Here is a 27401-nt window from a genome sequence, read left to right as displayed (position 1 = left end):
TGTACCCACATTTACTGCAACCCACTTGGATTACTCACTGCTCCATATGCTTCCCCATCTCCTTTATCATATCACCTTGAAATGCTCCTGTTCTTACTTCATCTCTGCCTGGTACGATCCTGTTCATGCCTCATGCCCTACCCTCAGTCTTTTTTTCCCCTCATGATTTACATGATCTGATTTCCAGTCCTCCATGATTTCTCAGAATACTGGAAGCACTGATCACATTTTACCTGGCATTATTTTATATGACTCCCTGTCCTAGCTCTTCTTCTTAACAGAATGTAACCTTGATGAGGACAAGATCTGTCTCACTCATTATTGTGGTGCCCAAGAAAACACCTCATACACTTCCTGCACCCATGCAATGAATACACCTTGATATGAATTCACAAAAGTTCTCAGCAGTTGGTAGTCATCCCCATCTATTAGACAAGGGCCTCTGAATTAGCCTCATGAGTCATGTTCACATTTTAAAATCTGAGCTTCCCAGACACTCAGTTTTCTTTTATTGTTTTTACCATCATCTGCAGCCGGCTTTTCCTTCTCAGTCTCCTTTCCATTGAGAGGCTCTTTTTTTTTTTTTTTAACCAACATTCTTTCTCCATATTTTTACTTCTCACTTGATTTTAGTTTTTGACCCTTTCCTTCTTCCTTCCTGCAAACAACCTTCTCTTAGCTCCTGCTAGGTGCTTCCATTTACTTGCTTGTGCTCATTTAGCACATTATTAAGCATCAGTGTCATAACCATGCTGTATGGAGCAGATATCTTAAGATTTATTACATAAGACTAGGATATATTTGCCATTTTTAAAAGAGCACCCAAAACACTTTCCCCATTTTAACAAATTACTCCCAAAAGAACTCATAAGGGAGTAAAAGGTTCACATCCTTTCTGTCCATTATCTCAAGCATACTCATGATGTCTGGCATCCCACTTTGGGCCAGATAGTCAGGAAATGGGGTTCTAATTTCAGCTTCCCCACTAACTTTCTGTAAGAACTTCAGCCCCTCTCAGGATCTCTGTTTCTGCACCAGTAAAATTCAGAATTGAGGTTCAATCAGTAATTCCCAAGGTATTTTCCAATGGTTGTGGGCATTCGCTGAGAGAAACGTACGGGGGCTGCACACAGTAGGAGCCAAGGAGTAAGCGAAGGAACTGGAGAGGTTGGGGTTAATCCCCTGAGGTTGTCCAGAAATGGAGTCTGGGACCCTCAGGAAGACTAAAGCCTTGGCTACAGCCGAGTCTGGTGAACGCTTTGAGGAGGCAATGGATGAGCTGGGTCAAGGAAGCCTCATCCTAGCTCCCCACCCCAGGCTCAACCCTTTTGCCCAGTTTTCATCCGGGCGCTGTCTCCCAACAACCCCGAGCTGGGACTACCCACTCGGTTCCCACTCCCTTCACTGCGAGGAGCCTAATGCGCAGGCGCCCTCCTGCGCCCTCCCCCCCCAACTTTCCACGTTTCACTTCCCTCCCTTTTCCTCCTGGGCTCCGGCTCCGCCGCTGCGATTGGCTAGCGGACCTCTTAGTCTAGGCCAATAAACGCCGCTCTGTCGCCCCCGTGTTACTGGGTAGAACAAAACAAAAACAAACAGAGCGAGAGGGGCCAGAGACGCTCCGAGGCGGCGGCAGAGGCTGAGGAGCGGGGTCGGGGCCGGCGGACCGGGGACCTGGGCGAGCTGCGGCGGTGGCCCGAGGGGTCAGTACCGGTGGGCACGGCTCGCACGCTCGGGAAGACTGTGCTCTCTTCCCCTAATCCGGGTCCCTCCTCGGAGACCACCGCACGTTGGGAGGGGGAGGGGGCGTGGAGGCCGTGGCCGGGTCCTGGAGGGCGGGCGGGGGTCAGCCGCCTCCTCGAAATCTGCTGGAGGGGCGCCCCCCACCCCCAACGCCTTGGCCTGCGGGGGGCCGGCGGTCTTCACTCCTCAAGGGCCCAGCCGGGTCGCGGCGGCGCGGGCCCGCCCCCTCCCCCAAGCCCCCTCCTCACCTAGTGGGGCGCTCGCGGGCGGGCCGCCTCGTCAGGGAGGCCCCTCAGAGTTTTAATATTGGAGAAGAGATTGGAAGTGTTTCCCGCGAGACCGAAATCCTGTGAGGAAGGTCTTCGCCCTCCCCGCCCTCTGTCTTCCCTCAGAGAAGCCCACAGTGCGGCGTTCCCAGCCCAGGCCCGGCACCTACGGGGACCGGCGGGGCTGGGGGCCTTGGGGGTCCGGGCGCGCCAGTGGTGGGCCAAGAGGTGGGCCGCTGGGGTGTGGGGAGGCGAACACGTGCCCGCCACCCAGCCCTGCTCCGACTGCGCTGTCCCCTCCTCCGGCAAAGGGTCTCCTTAAGTTAAATATAGTCTCCCAGAAAAAAACCAGACGGCAGGGGAGGCCCCTTTTGTCTGCTGAGTGTGTGGATGTGGTGCCTTAACGTACACGGAGTTTTTTGAGAGCTTAGAACTGTCTGCGGACGTCAGTGTCGCCCATCTCCCCCTGGCCCTGGTGCGAACTGGCTACGTAGCCAGCAACCGTAGGCTCTACGGATGATTAAAAATGCAGCTAGGTGTGCGGCGGGCAGAGAGCTTGCCACCTGTTTTTAACGTGAAATTTTTACTGGTGATTTTTAGTTTTGCTGTCTTTTGTTAATGGGATACTATTTGAGAAGCCACCATACACGTTTTAAAAAGGAGGCCACAGCAGATATGTTCGAAATTTAATTATTGTTATGTATGCCCTTAATGTTCCTTCTTTATAGGTTAATTTAATTCCTTAGTATCCGAATAGGCGTCTTTTAATATAATTTGATTGGTTTGTCTCTAGTAGTAAATGTGAAGGGGAAAATAGGAATGCAAAAATAAGTGCTAGTTGGTTAATTTCTATAATGCTGTCTTTTGCATTGTAGTGGTAGAATCCAGACCTTATAAATCCTTCTATCTGATTTTAAGTTGCTGATAAGTATGACTGGAGCCTGGGAATGAAAACATAATTTTCTAGTTGACATGTGCTCTAAACTTGACTTCCAAAAATGGCAGAGTAATTTATCAGATAAATTTCAGGAATTACATTGGAGAAAAAACTATTCAATTTCAGCCTTAATTTTTTTTCCAACTTGTAAGTTAAGTCTTATTTTCTCATTGAAAATTAATTTTTATACATTAGTATGAATAAACTAGGGTTTAATTTTTTTTTTTACACATTCTCAAGTTGTGGGTAAGAATCTTTTAAGAATGTTAAATAGAAAAAAATCTACTTTGAAGAGTAAAAACGTGCAACATTTTTATCCTTTATTTTTTATTTTAAAGTGTTTTAATCTTTATTATTTAAACCACTTTCCTGCAACCAAATATGTGACTGAATTCTTGATTTCTTGATAAGATTATCATTGTTTAGAGACGACTTTTTTGTGATTACTTAAATAAAACAAATTTAGTTATAGATGATAGTCCTTACCTGATAATTTTCTTTGCCCAACTCAATACCTTCTGTATAATAGTTTAAAATAATTTTTTATTATTCAGAAAGCAGTATTTAAAATTTTGATTTAACAATAGAAGTCTATGCTTTTAATAAGCTTCTCTTTGTTAACCTTCAAAAAAATATTCCTGTAGAATATTATAAAATCTTTAACTGGATTTATAAGGTCTGGATTCTAGTCTTGGTTATTCCACTGAGCAGCTGTCTCTCCTTGGCCAATCACCTACCTTCTCTGAATCTGTTTAATTGTGTGCAGAGTGGAATACCTACCTTAAGGTTGTCCTGTGAGGTGCATGAAATCGTACATGGAAAATCATTTTGAACTATAAAGGCTTTATAAGCTTTGGTATAATCACTTTCTTTCTAAGGTTCTGTAGGAAAAACTCTCAAAGATTTTATTTACATCAAGAATGAAAAAGACCTTTAAGTGTTACTTTAGTTTAAAAAAAAAAACAGGTCATATGATGAATGTGACACATTATCCCTTTCCTATAACATACTGAAATTAAACAGTGTGTGGCATTTTCAGCCATGGAAGGTACTAAATGTTTTTGGTTTGCAAATTATTTTTATTCATATATCTGTATGAATCTCTATACATATTCATATTTTAAGATTCATTTTTCCTAAATCCAGAGTTGGTTGGAATTATAATGAAAAGTGATTATGTAGAATCATGTCAGTTTATTCTGAGCAGACTTAAAGAATGATCTTGCCAGTTTCTTAATTTCTGAAGCAATATGATAGCATCTTAGCTTAAGGATTACCATAATAAGAAGTTTATAACTTTAGCATACTCTGTATTTGTATTGGTTTAACAAGTTAATACCCACTCCCCATTTTTGTTTTGTTTTTCTTTTTTTTTTGAGAAAAGAGCTATGAACTTAACAAAGTCCTAGTTTATATTGAGGAATTTAAAAGTCAGTTTCATCCCTGGAGGCATCATCTATCATTTTATCCTAAAGTGATGTCTAATAGCAACTCATATTATATGAAAATTTTTTTCCATAATTAGTCATTTCAGCAATTTTTGCATTTTATATCAAAAGATGAGCATACTGCTAGTGAAATTATTGTAAATCACTGGAAGAACTTATATCCAGCATCTATGACTTACACAAATATAACACTTGTGTACTTTAAACCACTTTATAAAAAAATATTTCCAGAGAGATTCTGAAATCTTAATTCAGTTATGACTTCTGGCAATATATTTTAAAATATATTTCCAAGAAATGAATTTTTATAGTCTTTCTTTCTAATAGCGAGAATTATAAATAATACTTATAAGAAATTGGTAGAGAAATTGGCTTGAGAGAGAGTGTGTGTGTGTGTGTGTGTGTGTGTGACACATCAGATTTTTGGGCTTGGTATTAAAAGATTTGGGGTGTGTGTATGTCTTTAACTTGAAAAATACACATACGGAAAATAAATCTTTAATTCCAAGTTTAAAGGGTGTATTGGCATATGCTGAAATCTGGTGGTATTTTTATTAAATTTGTCAAGAAAACTGGAACTAGATGTTAATTAAGTTATGCTTGCTCTCTTTGAAAGTGAACTCTTAGAAATAGAATTATTTTTTTTACTGTGTGCTTAAATAAATTGAATTTGCCTAATTATATTAGTTTATAAAATGTTGATTTTTTTAAAATAGATTCTAAAGGAAGACTTCCATTTGGTAATTTGTTTAATCAGTGCAAGTGAAATTAAGGAACAATGGATGTAGAAAATGAGCAGATACTGAATGTAAATCCCACAGGTGAGTAGTGTTTTGTGACAAGCATCAGACCATTCGATAGTAAAACTGTCTTTAAACACCAACTTTTTCATGCTGTAAGAAAACAGGTTATATTATTTTTAAAATCAAGTTTTTGTTTATTAATATTTTCATATGGGGTTGCTAGTGATTTCTTCAACATAGACTTAGTTGGCATCTTTGATATCTTTCCTAACTATTTGTTTGAAATTGAAATTACTTGTGGTATTTTCCCATGGTACTTCAATAGCACATTAATACCATAAAAAATAAACATGGTTTTGTGGACTAGATGACCAAATGCTGAGTAAAATGTGTTTATTGTGTAGCTTTCAGAATTTTCTTCCCAAAGAGTTAATTTAGGATTGTGCAATGTTAATAGTCATATTAGTATATTTTAGATAATTATTTACTTAATAGTTTTATTAACATTGAAAGCTTTGTATTTTTCTGTACTCTAAAATATATTTCATGTTTAAATACTACAGCTTCATTTCTCCAATGACTTTTATTCACTATTGTATACAACTTTAGTTTTCTTTAATTTTGATTTAAAGTAGGCTAGAAAATTATAGTTGAAAATTCGCTCCAATAATTAGTGATTATTTCTGTGCTGCTAGATATAATAGGTAAGTGAATACTGGGCATGGTGGTGCATACCTGTATACCAGCAGCTCCGAAGGCTGAGGCAGGAGGATCACAAATTCAAGACCAGCCTCAGCAACTTAATGAGACCTTGTCTCAAAATTAAAAATAAAAAGGGCTGGGGTTGTGGCTTAGTGGTTAAGCACTCCTGGGTTTAATCCTCAGTACCAGAAAAAAAAAGTGTTTCATACCTAGGTTATTGCTTCTTTTCTGCACTGTCCAGTACAATAACCACTAGCCATTTGTGGCTATTCTGAATTGAGATGAAGGAAAATCTAAATTTTTATATTGATTACATGTTCAAATTATATTATGGTTATATTAGATTGAATAAAACATAGTAAAATTAATTTTACCCATTTCACTTACTTTAAAAAAATTTTTTTTAGTTGTTTATGGACCTTTATTTATTTATTTATATGTGGTGCTGAGAATTGAACTCAATGCTTCACACATGCTAGGCAAGCGCTCTACCACTGAGCCCCAGCCCCAGCCAAATCTCATTTACTTTTTAATGTGGCTACTAGAAAATTTAAAATGATGTGGCTTACATGCCATTTCTGTGAGAAAGCACATCTCTAAGATTTATAATTTTTGTTTTCTTACTACAATAAGATATCATTATAACTCCTCTCCCCAGTACTAAGGGATTTATTCTTTAGTATTTGGATAGGCATGAGACAGACTTTGCAGTAAATTCTTGCTATAGCATGTAGTCCAAGTCAGACTAGTGTATTAATTCCAACTTCTACATTTACCTGTTTTGTTACTTTGAGGAAGTAGGTTATTTACATGACCTTCAGTTTCCTTATATATATAATTGGGTTATATACTTCTATAGGTTTATTTTTAGGATTAGTGAGATATGTATGTCAAGCATACAACACTTATTAGATATGTAAAGTACTCCTAAATTTGTTATTTTAATTTTTCTACTCATTGTACACCAGAATTGGAAATGTGATATTCTGATACTTTGGACATATAAGTTGAAGTGGTTACTGCTGAAATGTCAGAGAATTCACAGAGAGGGAATTAGTACATGGTAGAAAACAATTTTGACGTTATCACATTCTCTGTACTCAGTTTTTTTATCCTTTTAATTTTGATTTTCTTAAGTCAGATTAATAGTGATTTGATTTGCCCAAAATTTAGGTGAGTCTGAATAGCAAGATATTAAAAAAAGCAATCGATATAAACATGGGTTAAAAATAATAAGGTCAGGGGCTGGGGTTGTGGCCCAGTGGTAGAGTACTCGCTTAGCATATATGGGGCACTGGGTTTGATCCTCAGCACCACATAAAAATAAAATAAAGATATTGTGTCCACCTAAAACTAAAAAATAAATAAATTAAAAAAATAATAAGGTCAAATTAAACTATTCCTAGAGAAAATACTGCTGCAGACACACAAACGTATTTAAGAAGGTGCTAAAATAGTTGGAGAAAAGAAACTCATGGGAAATAGATATGTTTCAATTGAATATTTTAATATTTCAAGAGACAGTTTAACACCTTTTATTATACTTCTAAGTCCTTTATTTTCTGGACTGTTTATAGTTTAATGTTAGCATAATGAAAGCAATATATTTCAAGTGATACTGTTTTTCTTAACCACCCATTCTTACTTGAAAACTCCATCTAATTTGTCTATGTCTGGTCTTTCTCCTTTCCCTTAATCTTCTGTTTATCTTCTCTACATTCACTCCTTTGTTCATCCTGTCTTTTTAGCTATCAGCACTGCTGTATTCTTGTTTTATGTTTTCTGTAGTTATAATCTTATGAAATTAAAAATGTGAGTTTGATTCCTGGTCACAATCCTTTCCAGATAGGGTAACTTTTCAATAAAATATTACCTTCTGAAAAGCGAGGTTAAACTTCAATAACTTGTATATAGAGCTTTTTGAGGCTTTTAGACCATATATGTAAAATGACTGGCATAGAACCTGAAGTCTAGTGTGTACCAAGTAGAACCTGGTATCTCGTAGCTTAATGATAGTAACTGTAATGAAAAAAAAAAAGAAATGATAGTAGTGCTACTATTAAGATGATAAATTATTCTTGCTAGTTTAGTTATGATGATATCTCATTCATATCTTGTAACACCAGCTTCCCACGACAAAAACTTGTAAAGCATTATTTTACTCTTCCTAAATCTTGAATCTGTTCCACTTGAAAACTGTTTTTTTCAAAGTGTGACATTATTATTAACTCCAGTTACTACTATTAACCTTTTCCAATTAGCTTGTGACTGAATTACTGCAACATTTTCTTAGCTGGTCACCCCCTTTACATTTTATGTTTTTGTCTGCTATATTTTGATTTTTAAAAACTTTAAAAGAAATTTTTTTAGTTGTAGTTGGATACAGTACCTCTATTTTATTATTGATTGATTGATTGATTGGTGCTGAGGATTGAACCCAGGGCCTCACATGTGCTAGGCGAGTGCTCTACTACTGAGCCACAACCCTAGCCCTATCTGATATATTTTGTATTCCTCCCTGAAATTGATAACCCGCATTCCTACATATGATATCAAATCTAAGGTTTAATTATTTGAACGTGGGAGTAGTCAGCAGTGATAGTGTAAGGTAAGCAGGGGCAAGATCACAAATGACTTTAAATTACAATGTAAAGATTTTACATTTTATTTTAAGATAATGGGAAAACCTTTCAAAGGGTTTTCAGTATGGGCATGTTTTGGACAATCAGTCTCTTCCATTTGGAGGCTCATTGGTAGATGGAAAGCAGGAAGATTACTTATGAGACTAATGGGATAATTTGAGTCCACTTAATGTTTTGTTTTTGTTTTTGCGGGGTGGGGGGTGTAGGGGTACTGGGGATTGGACTCAGGGGCACTCAATCACTGAGCTACATGCCTATCCCTATTTTGTATTTTATCCAGAGAAAGGGTCTCACTGAATTGCTTAGTGCTTCGCCATTGCTGAGGCTGGCTTTGAACTCATGATCCTCCTGTCTCAGCCTCCTGAGCTGCAGGGATTATAGGCATGAGCCACCGTAACCTGCATGTTTTTGCTTCCTGATTACAACAATGTTTGTTATTAATTTTTAAACTTTTTGTCAAGAGTTTTAAGTGTGAACCTTTTCAGAATTTGATTAGAATTTTTAGTTTTAACATATCTTAAAACATTAAATCCCATGCACATAGATGTGATGCACTGTAGTTATAAGTAGGCATATTTAAAAACATTTAAGAACTGGGCATGGTGATGCACACCTGTAATTCCAGCTACTATGGAAAGTCTGGGTAGGAGGATTGCAAGTTCAGGGCTGGCCAGCCTGGGCAACATAATGGGACTCTGTCTCAAAATAAAAAGGGCTGGGGATGTAGCTCAGTGGCAGAATGTTTGCCTAGCATGCATGTGGTTCTTGGTTCAGTCCCTAGTACTTCAATACAAAAACAAAACAAAACAAAATTTGAGTGATTCAGCTCTGACTTGAGTTAACCATTGATGGACAAAACCAGCCCAGTGATAACTAATTCAATAGCTTTTCTGATTTAAAAAGTTTTCAGAGCAAAGCCAAATGTCTCCACATGATTTCTATGGGCTTTTGAGGTACCAGAATGAAGGATGATTTGCAAAGTGTTGGTAATAAATAGAAGCACAGGTTAATCATGGTCATGACCTAGTTGGAAAAGCAAGACTGCTTCAAAAGAAATAACAAACTAATTTCCATGATGTGTTAAATGAACAGTGTATGACTGTTAGTGTAGCTGTGACTAGAGTTGTTACATGGAAGGAGTCGGATTGAGGTATATCCTAAAGAATTTTGATAACTGAAAGAGCAAGGGTGAAATTAAAAAGGGGATCATATAGAATTCCAAATCTGTTGCTCTCTTTTAGGGTATACTCTCCAAATTTGTTGCTCTCTTTTAGGGTATACTGTCCTTTTAAGATGGAAGATTTCCAGAGTATGCAAAGTATAATAATATGAGTCAAATTTGGGGAGATAAATTAGACTTTGAGATGATGGATTTGAAAACAAACCTTATCTTGAAGGCAGTGGAACATCAACAGTTCAGCTCATAAATCACATATGATCACATATTGGCCAAATGTCTTTCATGCTCTTTTGAGTTACTGATATTTCCAAACCCTGACAGGGTAACTGTACTTCATTATGGCATGTTTGGCAAGTCATTTAAACACTCTGAGCTTTAGTTTCCTCATTTGTATAAATGGTATAATAATTAACTGCCAAGTCTTGCGGGTAAACAACAAAGTATACAGTGAAATGCCTGACAAATAATAGACTTTCTGTAAATATTAATTTATCTCCTTTCTCTCAAGATTCTTCATCTTGCTATTTCAATTGCTTAACTCTCTTTGCTCACAAATGTCTGATTTTATGGTATTAATATTGATAGAGATTTTATGATTAAACCTATGAGATAACATTTTAAGGATACCTTGTTAAAATCAATGCCTTAGTTTACTTTCCTTGATAATGGGAAAAGTAATCTTATTTGGTTGTCATTTATTAGATTGAGTCATAGGAAATTGCCAATTTTTGACTATTAACATACAGAAATGGTAATTTCATGAGGTTCACCCTTATCAAACTCAGGACCATACATGGAAGAACAGTGGATATTTAAAACGATACTTAGTTTTCTTCATTTTTTTCCTTTAAAGATCCTGATAATTTAAGTGACTCACTCTTTTCTGGTGATGAAGAAAATGCTGGTACTGAGGAAATAAAGAATGAAATAAATGGAAATTGGATTTCAGCATCCTCCATTAATGAAGCTAGAATTAATGCCAAAGCAAAGAGAAGGCTACGTAAAAACTCATCCCGGGACTCTGGCAGAGGTGATTCAGTCAGTGATAACGGAAGTGAAGCCCTTAGGGGTGGAGTAACTGTGCCAACCAGTCCAAAGGGAAGGTTGCTGGATAGACGATCTAGATCTGGGAAAGGAAGAGGACTACCAAAGAAAGGTTGGTATATACCACGTGCAAAGAAACAAATGGGAAAAAATTGTGTGGTTCTTGTCCTATGATTTCCTTGTTCTAGGAATGAGAGAAATTTAAACAGTAAGTTTTATGGTTTGTATATATCTTTGCATAGAACAATTTGAGGACCATCTCATTTTTTCTTTTGTTGATTCTTTTTTTTCTTGTTTGAGTACATTTAGTTTTCTCAAGCTGAACTTAACTGTTACTTCAGCAAAATATGGTATATACTGATGTTTTTCAGTTATGAATTGTGCATTTACTGCTTTTGAAAGTAGTAGTCAGATTTACCATACCTCTTTTCTAATGAATTTTTATGTCCATTATTAAGAATAATAAATAGAAATTTAGTAATAATTGTACAAAATTTTAATGTTTTCATAGATATGGTTCTGTGTGATAGTGTATCTCCAGTATCTGGAATAGTGACTAGCACTTAAAATGTGTTGAGTGAGGGGTCTTTTAGCTTCTGTCTTCAGTAAGATTTTGATACAATTTAGAGACTTGACTAACTTCTGAATGATTGCCACAGCTTTAATTTATAGCCTAATTATAATTTTGATTCTTTTCTGGTGATTAATAAAGTGCTTGGGCCAGGTGTGGTGGTTCATGCCTGTAATCCTGGGCAGGATGATCACCAGTTTGAGGCCCTAAGCAACTTGGTGAGACCCTGTCTCAAAAAAGGGCTGAGTATGTGGCTTAATGGTTAAGCGCCTCTGGGTTCAATCCCCAGTATCAAGAAAAATTAAAGTGCTTAGAATGAGAAAAAAAGAATGAAATATGGGGAAATTGTATTTCAGCATCTTCCATTAATGAAACTTAGAATTAATGCCAAGGCAAAAATATGACTATGGAAAAAAACAGTGTTCCTTGAGGGGAAAGAAGAAAAAAAGAGTTATAAAGGACAAAACATTCAGATAAACGGAAATTATAGTGTTTTGTTAGCAATTGCTATTGCTTTTGAATACTTCTCCAATTATTGTTTGGATCAAAATGAAACCCAGTTTATCAGATTCTGGTTTACTTTGATGGTAAGGCTTATACTTGAGGTACAAAATAAATTTCCAAAAAAGAAATATTGATGATGTTATAAGGGCTCTTAAATATATAGTATATTGGGCTTTATAAAAACATTCTAGTAAGTTAATGTGGAAAAAACATCTTAGAAAGGTGGAATTGTTAAATTCATACTGGTTGGTATATAGAAGAAAGAAATAGTTATTAGGCCTGTTTATGCCTAAATAGCAATTAATTATTTGTAACATTTTGCTAATTGCAAAGTATAATACATACTTTTATATATGGAGTATTTGATTTTAAACATTAGTAAATGGGCATTGGTATTTCTCTATTAAATAATTTTTCCCTTGTTGGGTTTTCTGAGCCATGTTCAATTGGTCCAACATATTGTTCTTTTTTGGACTTTAAGAAATGCCAAAATTTAGAGCTCAATTGCCCTAAATAGCTATATACAAAGGTCCTTGGTATAGCTATTTTTCAGATCATTTTTTTCAATTTTGCTTTTATTTTAAAACATCTGCTTTTTTAGTTTTTACCTATATAACGTATTCAATTTGCTGTTTTAAGAAATAGTTTATAAAATATACACAATCCAATATTATTGAAAAAAGTGATCTAAATAAAAACTTTCAAATATAATTTTCAACTTGAAAAATAAACTAGCATGAAATTAGAATAGTTTTTAAGCTATTACTTAACATTTGTACATTTAGAGTTTCTATTTCAGATTTCAGCTAAAATTTGTGAACTATTAACTTTTTCCTTTTTCAATTCTAAACTTTGTCAGGTGGTGCAGGAGGCAAAGGTGTCTGGGGTACACCTGGACAGGTATATGATGTGGAGGAGGTGGATGTGAAAGATCCTAACTATGATGATGACCAGGTATCAATGATTTACTTTTTAAAGATATTTAAAATTATTATAAATTTTTGACTTCTTGTTTGAAGTTTACTCAGATTTGTCAAATGATATTGTGTATATTTATATTTTATACTTGTATATACAGCATATGTATCTAAGTCATATATTTGGTACTTCTTAAATTGCTAGGTTAATTTTAGTTTAGGAAACCCAGTTATCTCATAGTAACATATAGATAATTCTTACTTGGTCTCGTTGACTCAAAAGAAGGTAGGGGCTGAGGCTGTAGCTCAGTGGTAAAGTGCTTGCCTCATGTGTGTGAGGCACTGGGTTCAATCCTCAGTACCACATAAAAATAAATAAAGATACTGTGCGTTCATCTACAACTAAATAAATATTTTTTAAAAAAGGTAAAGATTTTCAAATTTACTTAGGATTATTAAATTCTCCATTTTCAATAAATTCTGTTGAGTTACTATATTTTCTATAGTATGATAATTGAGAAAATTCTAACTTCTTTTGAATATAAAAATTATAATTAGGGCTGGGGATGTGGCTCAAGCGGTAGCGCGCTCGCCTGGCATGCGTGTGGCCCGGGTTCGATCCTCAGCACCACGTACAAAGATGTTGTGTCCGCCGAGAACTAAAATAAAAACATTAAAAACAAATTCTCTCTCTCTCTCTTTAAAAAAAATATATTTAAAAAAATTATAATTAGGCTTCTTTTTAATATTACTATTTAGGATGGTAATGATATGATAAATTTTGTTTTGGGGACATACGATTTTTTTCCCTAGGGGTAATGCTGAGAATATAAATTTTAAATGGTTCTATAGAAAAAATTTAATGTATTTATCTTTTTAATGGAAAAATTCTACAAGTAGAGCAAATAGTGTGATGAATCTACTTGTATTCATCTCAGTTTCACCAGCATCAATAATTAACTTGCAGGCAGTCTTGTTTCATTCTTTATTTTCATTTACTCTTCCCCATCTGTTGCTGTCTCCTTTTACCATGTTCTACAAAAGATTATTTTGAAGCAAATAAGATATTATGATACAATTTTTAAAAATACTGTCTGTATAAGATAGGAAATGATGGTGAGGATTTTAAACAGGAAAAATTACAATATATGTTAGATTGTTTTTATTGTGTATTTGTATATATATACTTAACTAATAGTTGAACATGAAAATATTTCTAAAAGAATATGAAATATATATTTAAAACCAGTGGGATTTACATACTGTAAAATCTACTATTAGTCTTTCAAGTGTATTTTGTTAGACTAAAGCCAGTCACAAATTGCAAATAAATATTTCAGAGATTTTTTTTTTAATAGGGGCAAGAAAAATGGTTTGGTAATGGGCATTAATCATAGCTCTTTTGAAATTTCAAATGAACAGTGCTTTTCCTTAGAGATTGTTCAGTCAGTACAATATTAATCTCTTTTAAACTTCTATACTTTAGACTTTTATAATATTAATCATGAAGGATTTGGTTCCTGATTTGTAAAAACTTGACAAATATTAGGACATATTTATGAGGTACTACTTTATCTTTAAAAGTAAATTTTTTAATGAAAATACAGTGTATGATAAGAAGCCATCTTTAAGAGTTTTGCTCATTGAAAAACTGGTTTTGAGAGTAATATAAAAAATTAATACAAGATATGGGGGTTGGGAGCAAATCATATATTTGCTATGGTGAGTGGTTCTAATCTGCATATTGGCTTATTGAATTCTGAGTGTATAAGAAAGGATGACGTGTGTATGCTATTTTTATGTAATACGATCAAAGCAGGTAGCATGTCTTTATCTTGCCCTAAATGGGGATTACTAACCAGTGAAAGCATAAAGTTAAAATTTCAGTTTATCTGAATATTTTGTTCTTTATAACTTTTTTTCTCTTTTTCGTTCATAGGAGAACTGTGTTTATGAAACTGTAGTTTTGCCTTTGGATGAAAGGGCATTTGAGAAGACATTAACACCAATTATACAGGAATACTTTGAGCATGGAGATACTAATGAAGTTGCGGTAGGTTTAAAGTTGCAAGTATAATTTATTCAGTATAGCAGAGAAGATACTTATTATAAGCAAAACTTAACTAGAGCAATCTTGGATCACTGAATGTGCTTAAGCATTTCCTTTTGCACAAATAAATTTGTAACTGAGAATGGAATAAAATTTTGTTACATTAATAAATCAGTTCTTGTTCTTGTATATTTGGGATTTGACAAGATTTATATGCCATTTCCCTCCCCCAAAATGGCACTACACACTATTTTTTAAGTATATGTACATTTATAACACCTATTTTTATAATTTACAAAATACACTTTATCAATTTCAGGGCATTTATGGATCCTTTGATCAGTTAAGAATGCCTGACTTAGTTTCATTGTTTTGGCATTTATTTCAGTGTTCTGGATTTGGTTAAAATTTATCTTTGTGCTCTGTCCCAAAAACAAAGAACCACTGATGTAAAGATTTGCAAAGGAATGTACACAGCAGAAACAAAGAGAATAAAGTTAAGTAATTTTGAGCAATCTAGAAGTTAAGTAAAATTGGTTTCATCAGGATTACTGGATTAAGATACAATTGCAACTCTTGAGAAGACTTTTTATAATTTAGATTTCTTAAAATTCAGACTGGACTTTCTTGATTTGTTACCATGAGGTTTGGATTCTTTGAATTTGTAGGATTTCAATATAAAACAAATATTTTTTTTTTAGTGTATACCATGTGGAGGAATTTATGATAGGTTATTCCTATCCTTTTGAATCCCAGGAAGTGAAGGAAATGATATATACATACAGATTATTAAAATATAAGGTGAAACACTCTATTATAGAAGAAGAGTGTTAAGGTCCTGTGAAGGCAGGTACTTAAAAATCTGTGAATACTATGATTAACTGAGTAGTGCCCTGAACAGAGTGTTGTGGAAGCATAAAATGGAGAGCAATGGAAGAAGTGATTCTAAGCCATCTGAAGCATGATTAAGTGTTTGAAGAAAGTTTTTCAGTAAAGTGGACTATCATGTTCAAAAGCAATAAGTTGTTAAAGCACAGTTCTGGAATAAGATAGGATGTAGGAAGAGATTACTAACTAGGATACTAATTAGATGGTTGTGAATAATTCTGGCATTCTTCTGGTAGTAAACCATGATTTAACAATTCTAAGAAAACTCTGAGTAAAGAGGAAGGCATTCATAAGTAGTTGAGTTAGAATTTAACCTCTGGGGTCTTAGTACCTGTATTCCACTTCAAGTTTGACCACTCTTGGGCGCCCTCAGCCATTCCTTTTTCTGTGAAAAATTTAAAAATTTTAATTACTTTTTGGTATGCTGAGTAGGATAATTTAATACTTAAAGGCCTAATTTGAGTATTAAATGTGGTAATACAAAGTGGCTGTTATAATGCTATATTATAAGTGGTCATTAAGTATTAGTTGCTGTATTATATTTTTAATAGGAAAATTTCATTTTATCCTAGTATTTAAAACATTAGTCCTATCTAACAATAATGGTTTAGGATCTCATTTGAAGCGAAGCTTAAAAGTATAAATTTTTGCTTCTAGAGAAAGATTTGAAGAAAAGTAAACAGCTTATGATAATGTAAAATGCAGTTCTCCACAAATGCCCATCACATAGTATCCTAGAAATAATACTAATACAGTGTAAAGGAGAGGGTTAGTTACTAACATCACATTAGTAATATGTAGTTTAATGAACTATTTTCACTGTAGTTGATATTCTTTTTAAAAATTCTTTTGAATAGGAAATGCTAAAAGATTTAAATCTTGGTGAAATGAAAAGTGGAGTACCAGTGTTGGCAGTGTCCTTAGCATTGGAAGGGAAAGCTAGTCATAGAGAAATGACATCTAAGCTTCTTTCTGACCTTTGTGGGACAGTAATGAGCACAAATGATGTGGAAAAATCATTTGATAAATTATTGAAAGATCTACCTGAATTAGCATTGGATACTCCTAGAGCACCACAGGTTTGTATCATTCTTTTTATTAATTTCCTTTCCTCTCTATTCTTACAATTGTAGAAATAATATATGTTCCTAGTAAATTTTAGTAGGTGGAAGGTAAATAGGCCACATTGCCTCCCATACAAAAGTAGCCCTCTAACATTATGGTGTCCTGCCTTTTATTTTTTCTATATGAATGAAACTATGAATCCAACTTTATCTTTTCTCCTGTGCTTGTGTATGTTTTAGAATGTGTGTGTGTGTGTGTGTAGTATATATACGGGATACACACAAACGGGCGTGTGTGTGTGTGTGTGTATGTATTTTTGTCTATTTATATTATATGTAAGAAGTAGCTAGGATTTTTAAAAAGTATGTTATAATTGAATTTGCTTATGTATTATAAAAAGTTATTTGTAACTTTGAAAATGTGAAATTGCTGCTATTGTTAAAGTTTTTAATCAAAGTTTTAAATATTAATTTAGAAATAGGGTATAGAAAGGTCAGTTTCTAAATGTTGTAGTGCTTCCTATGACAGAAGTCTGTGGAAGGTATTGAGCTGTGATTCAAAAGTGGATCTCTTTTTCTCTCCACGCCAGTACATACTTTAAGAAAATAATTACATGAGTTTGTATTAATTATACAATTTTTGAAAAATAAGAGCCAAAATGAGTAAAGTCCACAAAAATAACTACTGTGAAATTTTGATGATGTTTTCCTTGTATTTTATTTGTTTTATATCAGTATATGGCTTCTATTTATCTTTGTATTTTTGTTTAATTAGAAAATGGAATTGTACCATGTATGCTATTTTGTAAACTGGATTTTTCTCAGACTGTAAAATATGGTTAATATTTTCTCCTATGGCCACATAGTGTCCCATTTTATGTCTGTATTATTTAGTTACACCTTCATTATTAGACACTGAAATTGTATACAAATTTAATAATAAATACTCTGAACAAATTTCAAATAGTTTTATACAACTTTTCTCCCTAAATTTCTTTAATCAGCTTTTTAAAGAAAACTTGACTTATTTTTTAGGAAAGGTTTCTCTTGACTTTTAAGTCATTCATTTAACATTTAATGAAGTATCAGGCAGTGTGCAAAGTACTGGAATTCAGTAGTGGGCAACGCAGATGCGGTTCCTACTCTGATAATATTGAACTTAAAGATCAAGATATGGGAGCATATGCCAAGCATGACTAATGGGTGCCAAATAGCTGTTTTTGAATAGTCCAGCATGTCTTTTAGGCATTGACTGTGTAGTTAAACCAGTCTTAAACCAGTCTTCATCATTTACGTATTTAGAAATTGTGTCCTTTATAGAGCTTTTTTTTTTTTTTTAAATATAGATCTCTTTCTTCTTATAGTTGGTGGGCCAGTTTATTGCTAGAGCTGTTGGAGATGGAATTTTATGTAATACCTATATTGATAGTTACAAAGGAACTGTAGATTGTGTACAGGCTAGGTAAGTAAATTAATTTTCCTACTTGCATTTATCAGCCATTATGGACATCTGTTTGTCACTTGTCTACATTCTCTACTTTTAAAACAATGAAAAGATTTTTGTCATGATACAACAGGAAGAGGGTGGTAACAAAATGTGGAAATTTTGGGTTTTAACTGATATATTAGCTACCTTCATGTCATGTCACTCTTCTCTGTATGTCTGTGTCCTGTTTGTAAAATGAAAGTATTGGATGTGGAATGTTCTTTAAGGTTCTTTAAGGTTCTAACATTCTGCAGTTATTTCATATTCTAATAAGATGGACAACATTAACAGAGGGGCCTATTAGAATTTTGTTTTTGTATTTATTTACTGTAGAAATATAATGTAGAAATATTAGTCAGAAATTTATCTTTTTCACTCTTGTTCTTTTTTTTAAAAAAATATTTATTTTTTTTATCTTTTAATTTTCGGCGGACACAACATCTTTGTTTGTATGTGGTGCTGAGGATCGAACCCTGGCCGCAGGCATGCCAGGCGACGCGCTACCGCTTGAGCCACATCCCCAGTCCCTTGTTCTTTTTCAATCATAAGCTAAACGTGATATTTGGGAGTTTTGCTATATGATTTTTCTTAACTTCTTAGAAATTTAGAAATAGAGAAATGGACTTAGCTACCCATCTTGGTTTTTCCCAGTTCTAGATATTAACTTAATTTTCTAGGGCTACTTTGGGTCACAGTGGAATGGTACTTCTGGATAGAAAGGCATGGATCTAAGTAAAAGATATATATAAATCTTCCTTTTCTCTGTAGATCAACTATTGGGTAATATCTTTTGATTTTTCTTGAGAAATGGAAGTAATAGAACAGGAAAATCAAATTTTTACTCCCATTTCTATTTTGAAAATAATTTTAAAAACAAATTTTGAGATTTTTATTGCTTGTATTTATATCAGAGTTTTTAGTGCAATAGTATTTTGTGATCTTTATCTATAATTTGTAAACCTCATGCATGTCCAACTGTCAAAATTAAATATTTTGTTTTTATAGAGCTGCTCTGGATAAGGCTACTGTCCTCCTGAGTATGTCTAAAGGTGGAAAACGTAAAGACAGTGTGTGGGGCTCTGGAGGCGGGCAGCAATCTGTCAATCACCTTGTTAAAGAGGTACCTATTGGGTTTTATTTTTAACTTAATTTATATGTGTTTCTGTGAAAGGAAAAAACTGCCTGCTAATGGGTATTTTTGTGGGCAGAAATTCAACTTAGTCTTAGTTGCAAATGGAAAATTGATCCTCTTAAATTAACCTTATACCCTCTTACTGTAAGTAATGTGCTAAATTATAATTATATAGTTATTAATTTTTTTCATTTCTGTGACTTAAAAATAATACTGTTAAAACTTTTCATGAATAATTACAAGAAGGCTGTCTGAACTTTTAAGGAATGCCTGAAATCTTTTTTTAACATATTTTAAATTTTTAAAAATACTGTTGGAATGAGATTATTTTGTAGTTATTCAGTAAGTATGTTTTTACATGGTTAATTTGAAACTGAATAGTGTCTGATCATAAGTGTGAATTATGAGCACTAGAGCAAATCAGTGTTATATTTTTGTGAGGAAGTTCACTACCTTATATGCGTTCCTTAAAAGAAAAAGTAATTGAATTATTACATTGAAATGCCAGATTTATTCCCTATGAAATTATTTCTGGTGTTCTATAACATCAAAAAAAGTAATTTTCTTACTTAAGTCATATAATTAATGACTTAAAGTTTATGTGCTTGTGATTTTTAACAATCTTTTCATGTGGGAATAATTTTTATTTTTAATCTTTTTTATATACAATTGATTTAATATTATATTTCTAGTTTAAGTGTTAAGGAGCACAAATGGAAGGTAGAGCTTTGACTATTTTTGCTTTTATATATGTTAAAATAATAGTTGAGTGAAAGTTTCTAATGTCACAGTGTTTCAAAAAAATTAATTATTAGACTAATTTGAGGTATAAAAATGGCCAAGATGCCAGGGCAATTAGGAAAGAAAAAGAAATAAAAGGACATTCTGATTGGAAAGGAAGTAATTCTAGCTCTAATTTGTAGTTAGGAAATCTAAATAAATCCACAAAATAAGTTCCCCAAACAAAAAACGTCAGCAATTCAGCAAGGTTGCAGGATATAACATCAATATAAACAATTCAATTCTAGGGCTGGGGTTGTGACTCAGTGATGGAGTGTTCACCTAGCCTGAGGTACTGGGTTTGAGCATCAGCACCACATAAAAATAAAATAAAGATGTTTGTCCACCTACAACTAAAAAAATAAAGTGAGGGCTGGGGAAGTGGCTCAAGCGGTAAAGCGCTTGCCTGGCATGCGCCGGGCGCTGGGTTCCATCCTCAGCACCACATAAAATTAAATAAAGATGTTGTGTCCACCGAAAAAAACAAAACTGAAAAATAAATATTAAAAAATTCTCTCTCTCTCTCTCCCTCTTTAAGAAAAAAAGTGAAAAAAAGTTCAATTCTATGTTAATATAGTAGCAATGATGATCTAAAATAAAACAGTTACATTTACAGTAGCATAAAAAATAAAATACTAAGAAGTTTAACAGAATAAATACAAGTCTTGTACACTGGAAACTGCCAAACACAGCTTGAAAGAAACTTAAAGACCTAAATGGAAAGATATCCCATGTTTATGGATTGGAAGACTTAATATCATTAAGATGGTGGTATTTCTCAAAGTATTTTGAGAAACTGACAAACTTAGGTGTTATATGAATTATTTCTCAATAAGCATGAGATAAAGGTTGAAATAAAACTCTCAATAGTGAGTTTCAGTTTGACATTATTTAGATATTTATTTACATGAAAGGAAGGTTTGGACAAAGACTTTTTTGTCATTTATCATTCTTAAAAATGTGTGGAATCTGAGGGGGAACATTTTACCTTTTATGTTGCAAAAAATATTAAAAACTAATGAGTGCAGTGGCACATGCACATCCCAGCAACTTGGGAGGCTAAAGCTGGAGGATTGAAAGCTCAAGGCCAGCCTTAGCAATTTAGCAAGGCTCTAAACAACTTAGCAAGATCCTGTCTCAAACTAAAAAATAAAAAGCATTGGTGATGTGGCTCAGTGGTATCCTTGGGTTCAATCCATAGTATCGCAGGTGGGGGGAAGTCAAAACTAAGTAATATAAGTTAAATAACAAATGTTAATAGGTAATTATAAAGCAAAAGTGCTTTATTCAAGTGCTCTGCTTTAAATATTTACTTTCTTAAAGCATGATAGTAGGAATTATTTATCAGGATGTATTCTATTTAATTTTTTGGTATTGGTATTGAACCCAGGGATGCTTTACTGTTAAGCTACATCTCCAGTGTTTTATTTTTAATTTTGAGACAGGGTTTCACTGAGTTGCTGAGGGTTTCACTAAATTGCTGAGGCTGGCCTCCAACTTTCGATCTTTCTGTCTTAGCCACTCATTGCTGGGATTAGGCATGTGTCCTTACTCCCAGTCAGTATGTATTCTAACGATAAAATTTTAATTTACTTTTTATGAAAACACATTGTAAAAGTTGAAAGTAGAGGATACTTTAAATTATTTTATTCAGTCAGCCAACATTCATTGTGTTGTTCACTAGATGCAGGTGATTTTTATAGGGAATTTATGAGGAAGAGAACATTTCTAGTTGAAGCCCTTGTGAAGAATAACTTTTCCTACCGTTTTCTAGAGCCATAGATTTTATTGAACAAGCTTAAGTGGAACAGCCCAGAGTTTCTTAGCCAGGCATGTTCTGGTACACCTGTGATCCCGGCTACTTTGGAGACTGAAGCAACCTAGGCACTTTCATAAGACCCTGTGTCAAAATAAGAGAGATGGGGATGTAGCTTAGTGGTAGAATGTTGCCTACCACATGCTAGGCCCTAAGTTCAATTACTAGTATTGGGGGTGGAGGGGGACTTAAGCTACAACTGGAACCTGAACTATTGATGAATATTTTTAGATAATGGGTTTCAAATCCTCACTTGTAGAGAAGAGGAACTACATGGAGATCTTTGCTCTATTGAATAATGCCTCATTATTATCTTATTTTTGGCTCCCATTGCATTATTAAGATCATCCTGATAGAAATGAATTATTTTGTCAGTTTAAAAATTCAGAGAGACTTTCAGTTAGTGCCCTCTAGTGGTATTTAAAAATCCTTTATTTTTAACCCTGAGGCATTGTGGTTACAATCTACTTGTAGATTTCAGTGACCTACTTGTAGATTTCAGTGATTGACACACTGAAACACTGTATTTGCTTCATATTTATTAATCATTTAAAAGTTGGAAATCTTTTAATTATGAAAAAAATTCCTTTATGAGAGTACCATGTACACAAGTCTGTATGTTTTTAGAGAGCTGTTTGTGACTTGCTCTTTTGTCTCATAACATTGGGATAAGGTTTAAATAAATTTAGGTAACACAACTTTTTAAAAGCCAGAAATTCTAACACATTCAACTTTTAAATCCAATAGATTGATATGCTGCTGAAAGAGTATTTACTCTCTGGAGACATATCTGAAGCTGAACATTGCCTTAAGGAACTGGAAGTACCTCATTTTCACCATGAGCTTGTATATGAAGTAAGATTACTTTGCTGTGTTAAAGAGAATTTTTAAACATTTATTTTTGCACTGTAGTGACTAAACACTTTTTTAATAACATATCTTATAAAAATATTCAAGTGGTTCTTAAATTTTTAAGATTATTATAAAATCAGGATCATATATTAAAGGGAGCTCTCATATATGAATTAATGAATAAAAAGTTATTCATTCCATTTTTAGGCTATTGTTATGGTTTTAGAGTCAACCGGAGAAAGTGCATTCAAGATGATTTTGGATTTATTAAAATCTCTTTGGAAGTCTTCTACCATCACTGTAGACCAAATGAAAAGAGTAAGTATAATATTTTGAAAAATTTTTAGGCATATACCTTATATATACTGAATAAAGACTATGAATCATCAATGAAAGTTTCATAACAACATTTAGTGTTGTTATGCCTATAAATTTTTTTTAAATGGTAGTGTTTGAGGTCTGAAACACTTGGAACATTATTTTGAAAGAAACATTTCAGTGTTTTTTTGCCCGTTTTGAAAAAATGTGACTGTTTTCTCCCCCATGGGTTCAGTTTCTAAAATATGACAATTTCTATTTCATATCTAGAGAAAAACATGAACATTTTTTTAAAGAGAAAGAGAGAATTTTAATATTTATTTTTTAGTTTTCGGCAGACACAACATCTTTGTTTGTATGTGGTGCTGAGGATCGAACTCGGGCTGCACACATGTCAGGCTTGAGCCACATCCCCAGCCCAAAAAATCATGAACTTTTAACAAATTATACTTTTTTCCTATTTAAAATTGTGTTATTGAAATTTGGTTGATGTTTTTTTATCTGCCTTGAGTTTTTGAAAAGGTAGTAAATATAGATAAATAGACAAGGATTTTATCTGTTTATTTGCAGCTCTTTTGAGAAAAGTTTTAAAGAAAATATTCTGTAAGAAATGTACTTTACTTTTCAAAATTCAAATCTGACTTGTTTTACAGCATAAACATTTGGCCTTAAATATAGATTGATGACATAGTGATGGATTGTTTCATGACATGTATTTTTTATTTGTTCTTAAAAATTACTTACACATGACAGTAGAATGTATTTTGATATATGATACACATGGAATATAACTTTCCATTCTTCTGATTGAACATAATGCAGAATTACATTGGTTGTGTAATCATATATGTATATAGGAAAGTAATGTCCTATTCATTCTACTGTCTTATGACATGTGTTTTATATGGACTAACAATTTTGTACATAATTTCATTGTTTCAGGGTTATGAAAGAATTTATAATGAAATTCCGGACATTAACCTGGATGTCCCACATTCATACTCTGTGCTTGAGAGATTTGTAGAAGAATGTTTTCAGGCAGGAATTATTTCCAAACAACTAAGAGATCTTTGTCCTTCAAGGTACTTTTATTTAAATACTACTATCTCAATATAAAATCCTGTATGAGGTGCTTGGGAAGGTTAAGCTAAGAGTTTTCTGTCATTACAGCTTTCAGAAAAATAATAGTATCTTCCCTGAAGTGATTGAAGAGCAAGAACCATGTTTTGAGTTTTTAGAGAAACAAGGGTAAAGCTTGTTTTGTCCCCTTGTATGTGTGTATAGGACTACTTCATGAAGCACCAGTGTTTGAAGCAGAATAATTTTGTGGAGCACTTCTGTGTTGTACCAGACTCTTAAGTAGTTAAATGTTATTTCAGAGTAGGTATCATCACCTACAAGAGAGAAAATTGAGGCTTATGGAAGTATACTGTACCTTTTCTAAGGTCACATGACTAGTATATGGTAGAGGACAAATATGATTTCAGATATTTTCAGGCTCCAAAGATTTAGGCTCTTTTCCATACTGTGTGGCTTCCTTTGCTTTATTATAGGATGAAGAACTGAGGCTAATTGTTAGAAAATATGTTCGTGGGTATTCATGCGTGTGTGTATGTAGGGGTATTTTTCTTTGGAGGTAATTCTAATAAGATGTAACTTGAATTAGGGATTTTTGTTAATGACACTTATGATATAATAGGTACATTTAGTAATAGACTAATTTGCTTGCATTTTACATAATATTTTGTAATTGTTTAATCTGAAAAAATTTCTGAACTTTGAAGTGCATTGTGAAAACTGAATTTCAAAAAGTATTTCCTCTTATGGTCGTTTGCTTTAGAAAATTTAGAAGCCATTACGAGAGAAGGAAAAAAAATGGTGAAAGATTCAGTTCATTTATTTATCCATCTATTTATTTATTTATTTTGGGGGCACTAGGAATTGAACTCTGGGGCACTAGACCACTGAGCCACATCCCCAGCCCTATTTTGTGTTTTATTCAGAGATGGGGTCTGTGTGGCTTAGTGTCTCACCTTTACTGAGGCTGGCTTTGAACTCAAGATCCTCTTGCCTCAGCCTCCTAAGCCAATGGAATTATAGGTGTGCACCACTGTGCCCAGCAAAAGATTGAGTTTAATGGCTTTGACAGAAATGTTTAGAAATGTCGACCTTCATTTATGATGGCACCATTCATAAATGTACTGGCATGCCAAATGGCATCAGTAAAATCACTCAACTTTGGCAAGATTTCTTGGTGTTTACTTCTTTATTTCCCTACCTAAATCTCATAGTATATAGTGTAAAGCCTTTATATTCAATAAAATGTGGCTGGTTTCCACTTAGCCACAATTAAGTGTGAAAAGGGGTCAATACCACTATTTTTTAAGTTTTTCAGCTTCTTTGAAAATGTTGATTTCTATTATGGCTTTACTCTTGAGGGTCATTTTAGGAGATACCTAAATTTTCAGGGTATTCCCAACAACTTTGACTTTTATCCTCTTATCCTTTTGCTTATTTGGGCTAAGTGCACATTTGTAATGGTCTTGCATGTTTATGTGTGTTAGTTGGGATCCGAGAGTAAAGGCTAATTTTTCATGGGATCTCTTTTCCCTTTACTGCTTTAGGTTGCTGGCTAGTTGTTCCTCTTGGACTGTTGCTACTACCTATAGCTGGAGTGTGGTCACATTATAGGGAAGGGCTTCTTGAGTTTGAAATGCCAAGAATCCCAAAACGGGGCATAACCTAGAGTTAACTGGATTGATTGGTTTTTCCACATTCAGGTTATGGGTTTTCTATAGCTGAGAAAAAGTTTTTTAAAAAATTTAAGTTACAATGGATAGTGTGATAAGTTCCATATTTCTAGTATGTGTAATTCTCAATTACATTATTAGTGTTTCGTATTTGGCTTAGTTTAGCTTTTATAATGTAACAGAAATAAATATTCTAAATAAAATATTTGTCTTAGTTTTCTATTTTAACTTTAAAAATATAACTCCAGTTAGATAATAAAACTTATTTCAATAAATAAGCTTTTAAGGGCTGGGGCTGTAGCTCAGTGGGTAGAGCCATTGCCTCACACGTGTGAGGCACTAGGTTTGATCCTCAGCACCACATAAAAATAAATGAATAAATATATTTAAAAAAATTATAAATAAGCTTTTAAACAAAACTACTCAGGTTTTGCTGTCATTTGCTATTTTATGATAAGATGTGTAGCAGGGGAAAAAAAGTCTTTCAAAACAAGACATGTTGACCTTTTCATTAACAATAAAACCCTTCAAAGTTTCCATTTTTTTCATTAAATATAGTCAGTTTGTCTCTTTCATATTTTTATTTTTCATTACAGGGGCAGAAAGCGTTTTGTAAGCGAAGGAGATGGAGGTCGCCTTAAACCAGAGAGCTACTGAATATAAGAACATATAAGAACTCTTGCAGTCTTAGATGTTATAAAAAAATATGTATCTGAATTGTAAGAGTTATTAGTTTTTTTTTAAGCACTTGTTTTGGGTACAAGGCATTTCTTTACTGAAATTTTATAAACTTACATTTAAGGGGAATTTTTAAAGGAAGTGTTTTCTTTTTCTTTTTTTTTTTTTTTTAATTTTTGAGGTGATAAAGGAGGGACAGAAAAATGTCCACTTACGTGGAATATTCTAATAAGCTACTTTTTGTAAGTGCCATGTTTATGACCTAATCATTCCAAGTTTTGCATTGATGTCTGACTGCCACTCACTCCTTTCTTTCAAAGACAGTGTTTTTTGTAGTAAAATCACTGGTTTATACAAAGCTTTATTTAGGGGGCAAAGTTAAGCTGCTAAAACCCCATGTTGGCTGCTGCTGTTGAAATACTGTGCTTTGGGAGTTAAAAAAAAAAAAAAAAGTTATTTGTTTTAAAGAATTTTTTAAAAAATGGGTTAGTCATGAGACTTATTCATCTTTCCAGGGAACATACTGATTGGTCTTAAAGACTAGACAGTTAAGTAAATGGTGGCTGGAACATCTATTTTTCTACAAAACTGGAAAAAACGATCCCGGTTCTACAAGAATGTACAACAAAATAAAACATGTGAAGCAGTGTTGATTCTTTATTGGGAGTAGATTTATTTTTGGTCTTTAAAAATTTTTTTAAATTTCTTATCCCTGAGTTTGATCCTCAGCACAGCAAAACAAAAACATAAAACCCTTTCTAATTTCATGCAGCAAATATCAAACCATACAAGGATGTACATTTGGGCTATGGAATTTAAGCTATATTCTTCACAAACTTTTTAACTTGCAAATATTTAAGTCAAAAGTACAATACTTTTAAGATTATAATGGG

At 33.7% G+C, this 27401-nt stretch overlaps 2 protein-coding genes across 6 annotated transcripts in view; one reads left to right on the top strand and one right to left on the bottom strand.

The window, feature by feature from the left end:
* The window catches only part of Bbip1 (BBSome interacting protein 1), a 104615-nt gene that overhangs the window by 59356 nt on the left and 17858 nt on the right, over nucleotides 1-27401 (bottom strand). For 3 of the 5 annotated variants that reach the window (XM_071610923.1, XM_071610925.1, XM_071610927.1), the window contains exon 4: nucleotides 15964-16017. In XM_071610923.1, coding sequence (XP_071467024.1) covers nucleotides 15964-16017 — 54 coding nt within the window. Of the gene's footprint in view, nucleotides 1-13252; nucleotides 13354-13670; nucleotides 13730-15963; nucleotides 16018-27401 lie in introns of those variants that run through there. The other 2 variants (XM_071610922.1, XM_071610926.1) reach the window with 2 other exon arrangements.
* On the top strand, nucleotides 1593-27168 carry Pdcd4 (programmed cell death 4). The gene is made up of 12 exons (XM_027929915.2): nucleotides 1593-1700; nucleotides 5108-5212; nucleotides 10512-10814; nucleotides 12637-12731; nucleotides 14634-14747; nucleotides 16490-16711; nucleotides 18061-18158; nucleotides 19188-19302; nucleotides 22658-22765; nucleotides 22970-23080; nucleotides 24023-24162; nucleotides 26427-27168. The coding sequence occupies exons 2-12, from the start codon at nucleotides 5170-5172 to the stop codon at nucleotides 26485-26487; spliced, it is 1410 nt and encodes a 469-aa protein (XP_027785716.1). The 5' UTR covers nucleotides 1593-1700; nucleotides 5108-5169; the 3' UTR covers nucleotides 26488-27168.

The sequence above is a fragment of the Marmota flaviventris genome, chromosome 4 (assembly GCF_047511675.1).
Source record: "Marmota flaviventris isolate mMarFla1 chromosome 4, mMarFla1.hap1, whole genome shotgun sequence".
Classification (NCBI taxonomy): Eukaryota; Metazoa; Chordata; class Mammalia; order Rodentia; family Sciuridae; genus Marmota; species Marmota flaviventris.
The sequence above is the reverse complement of the archived record's forward strand: the minus strand, read 5'-3'. Positions and strand labels throughout refer to the sequence as shown.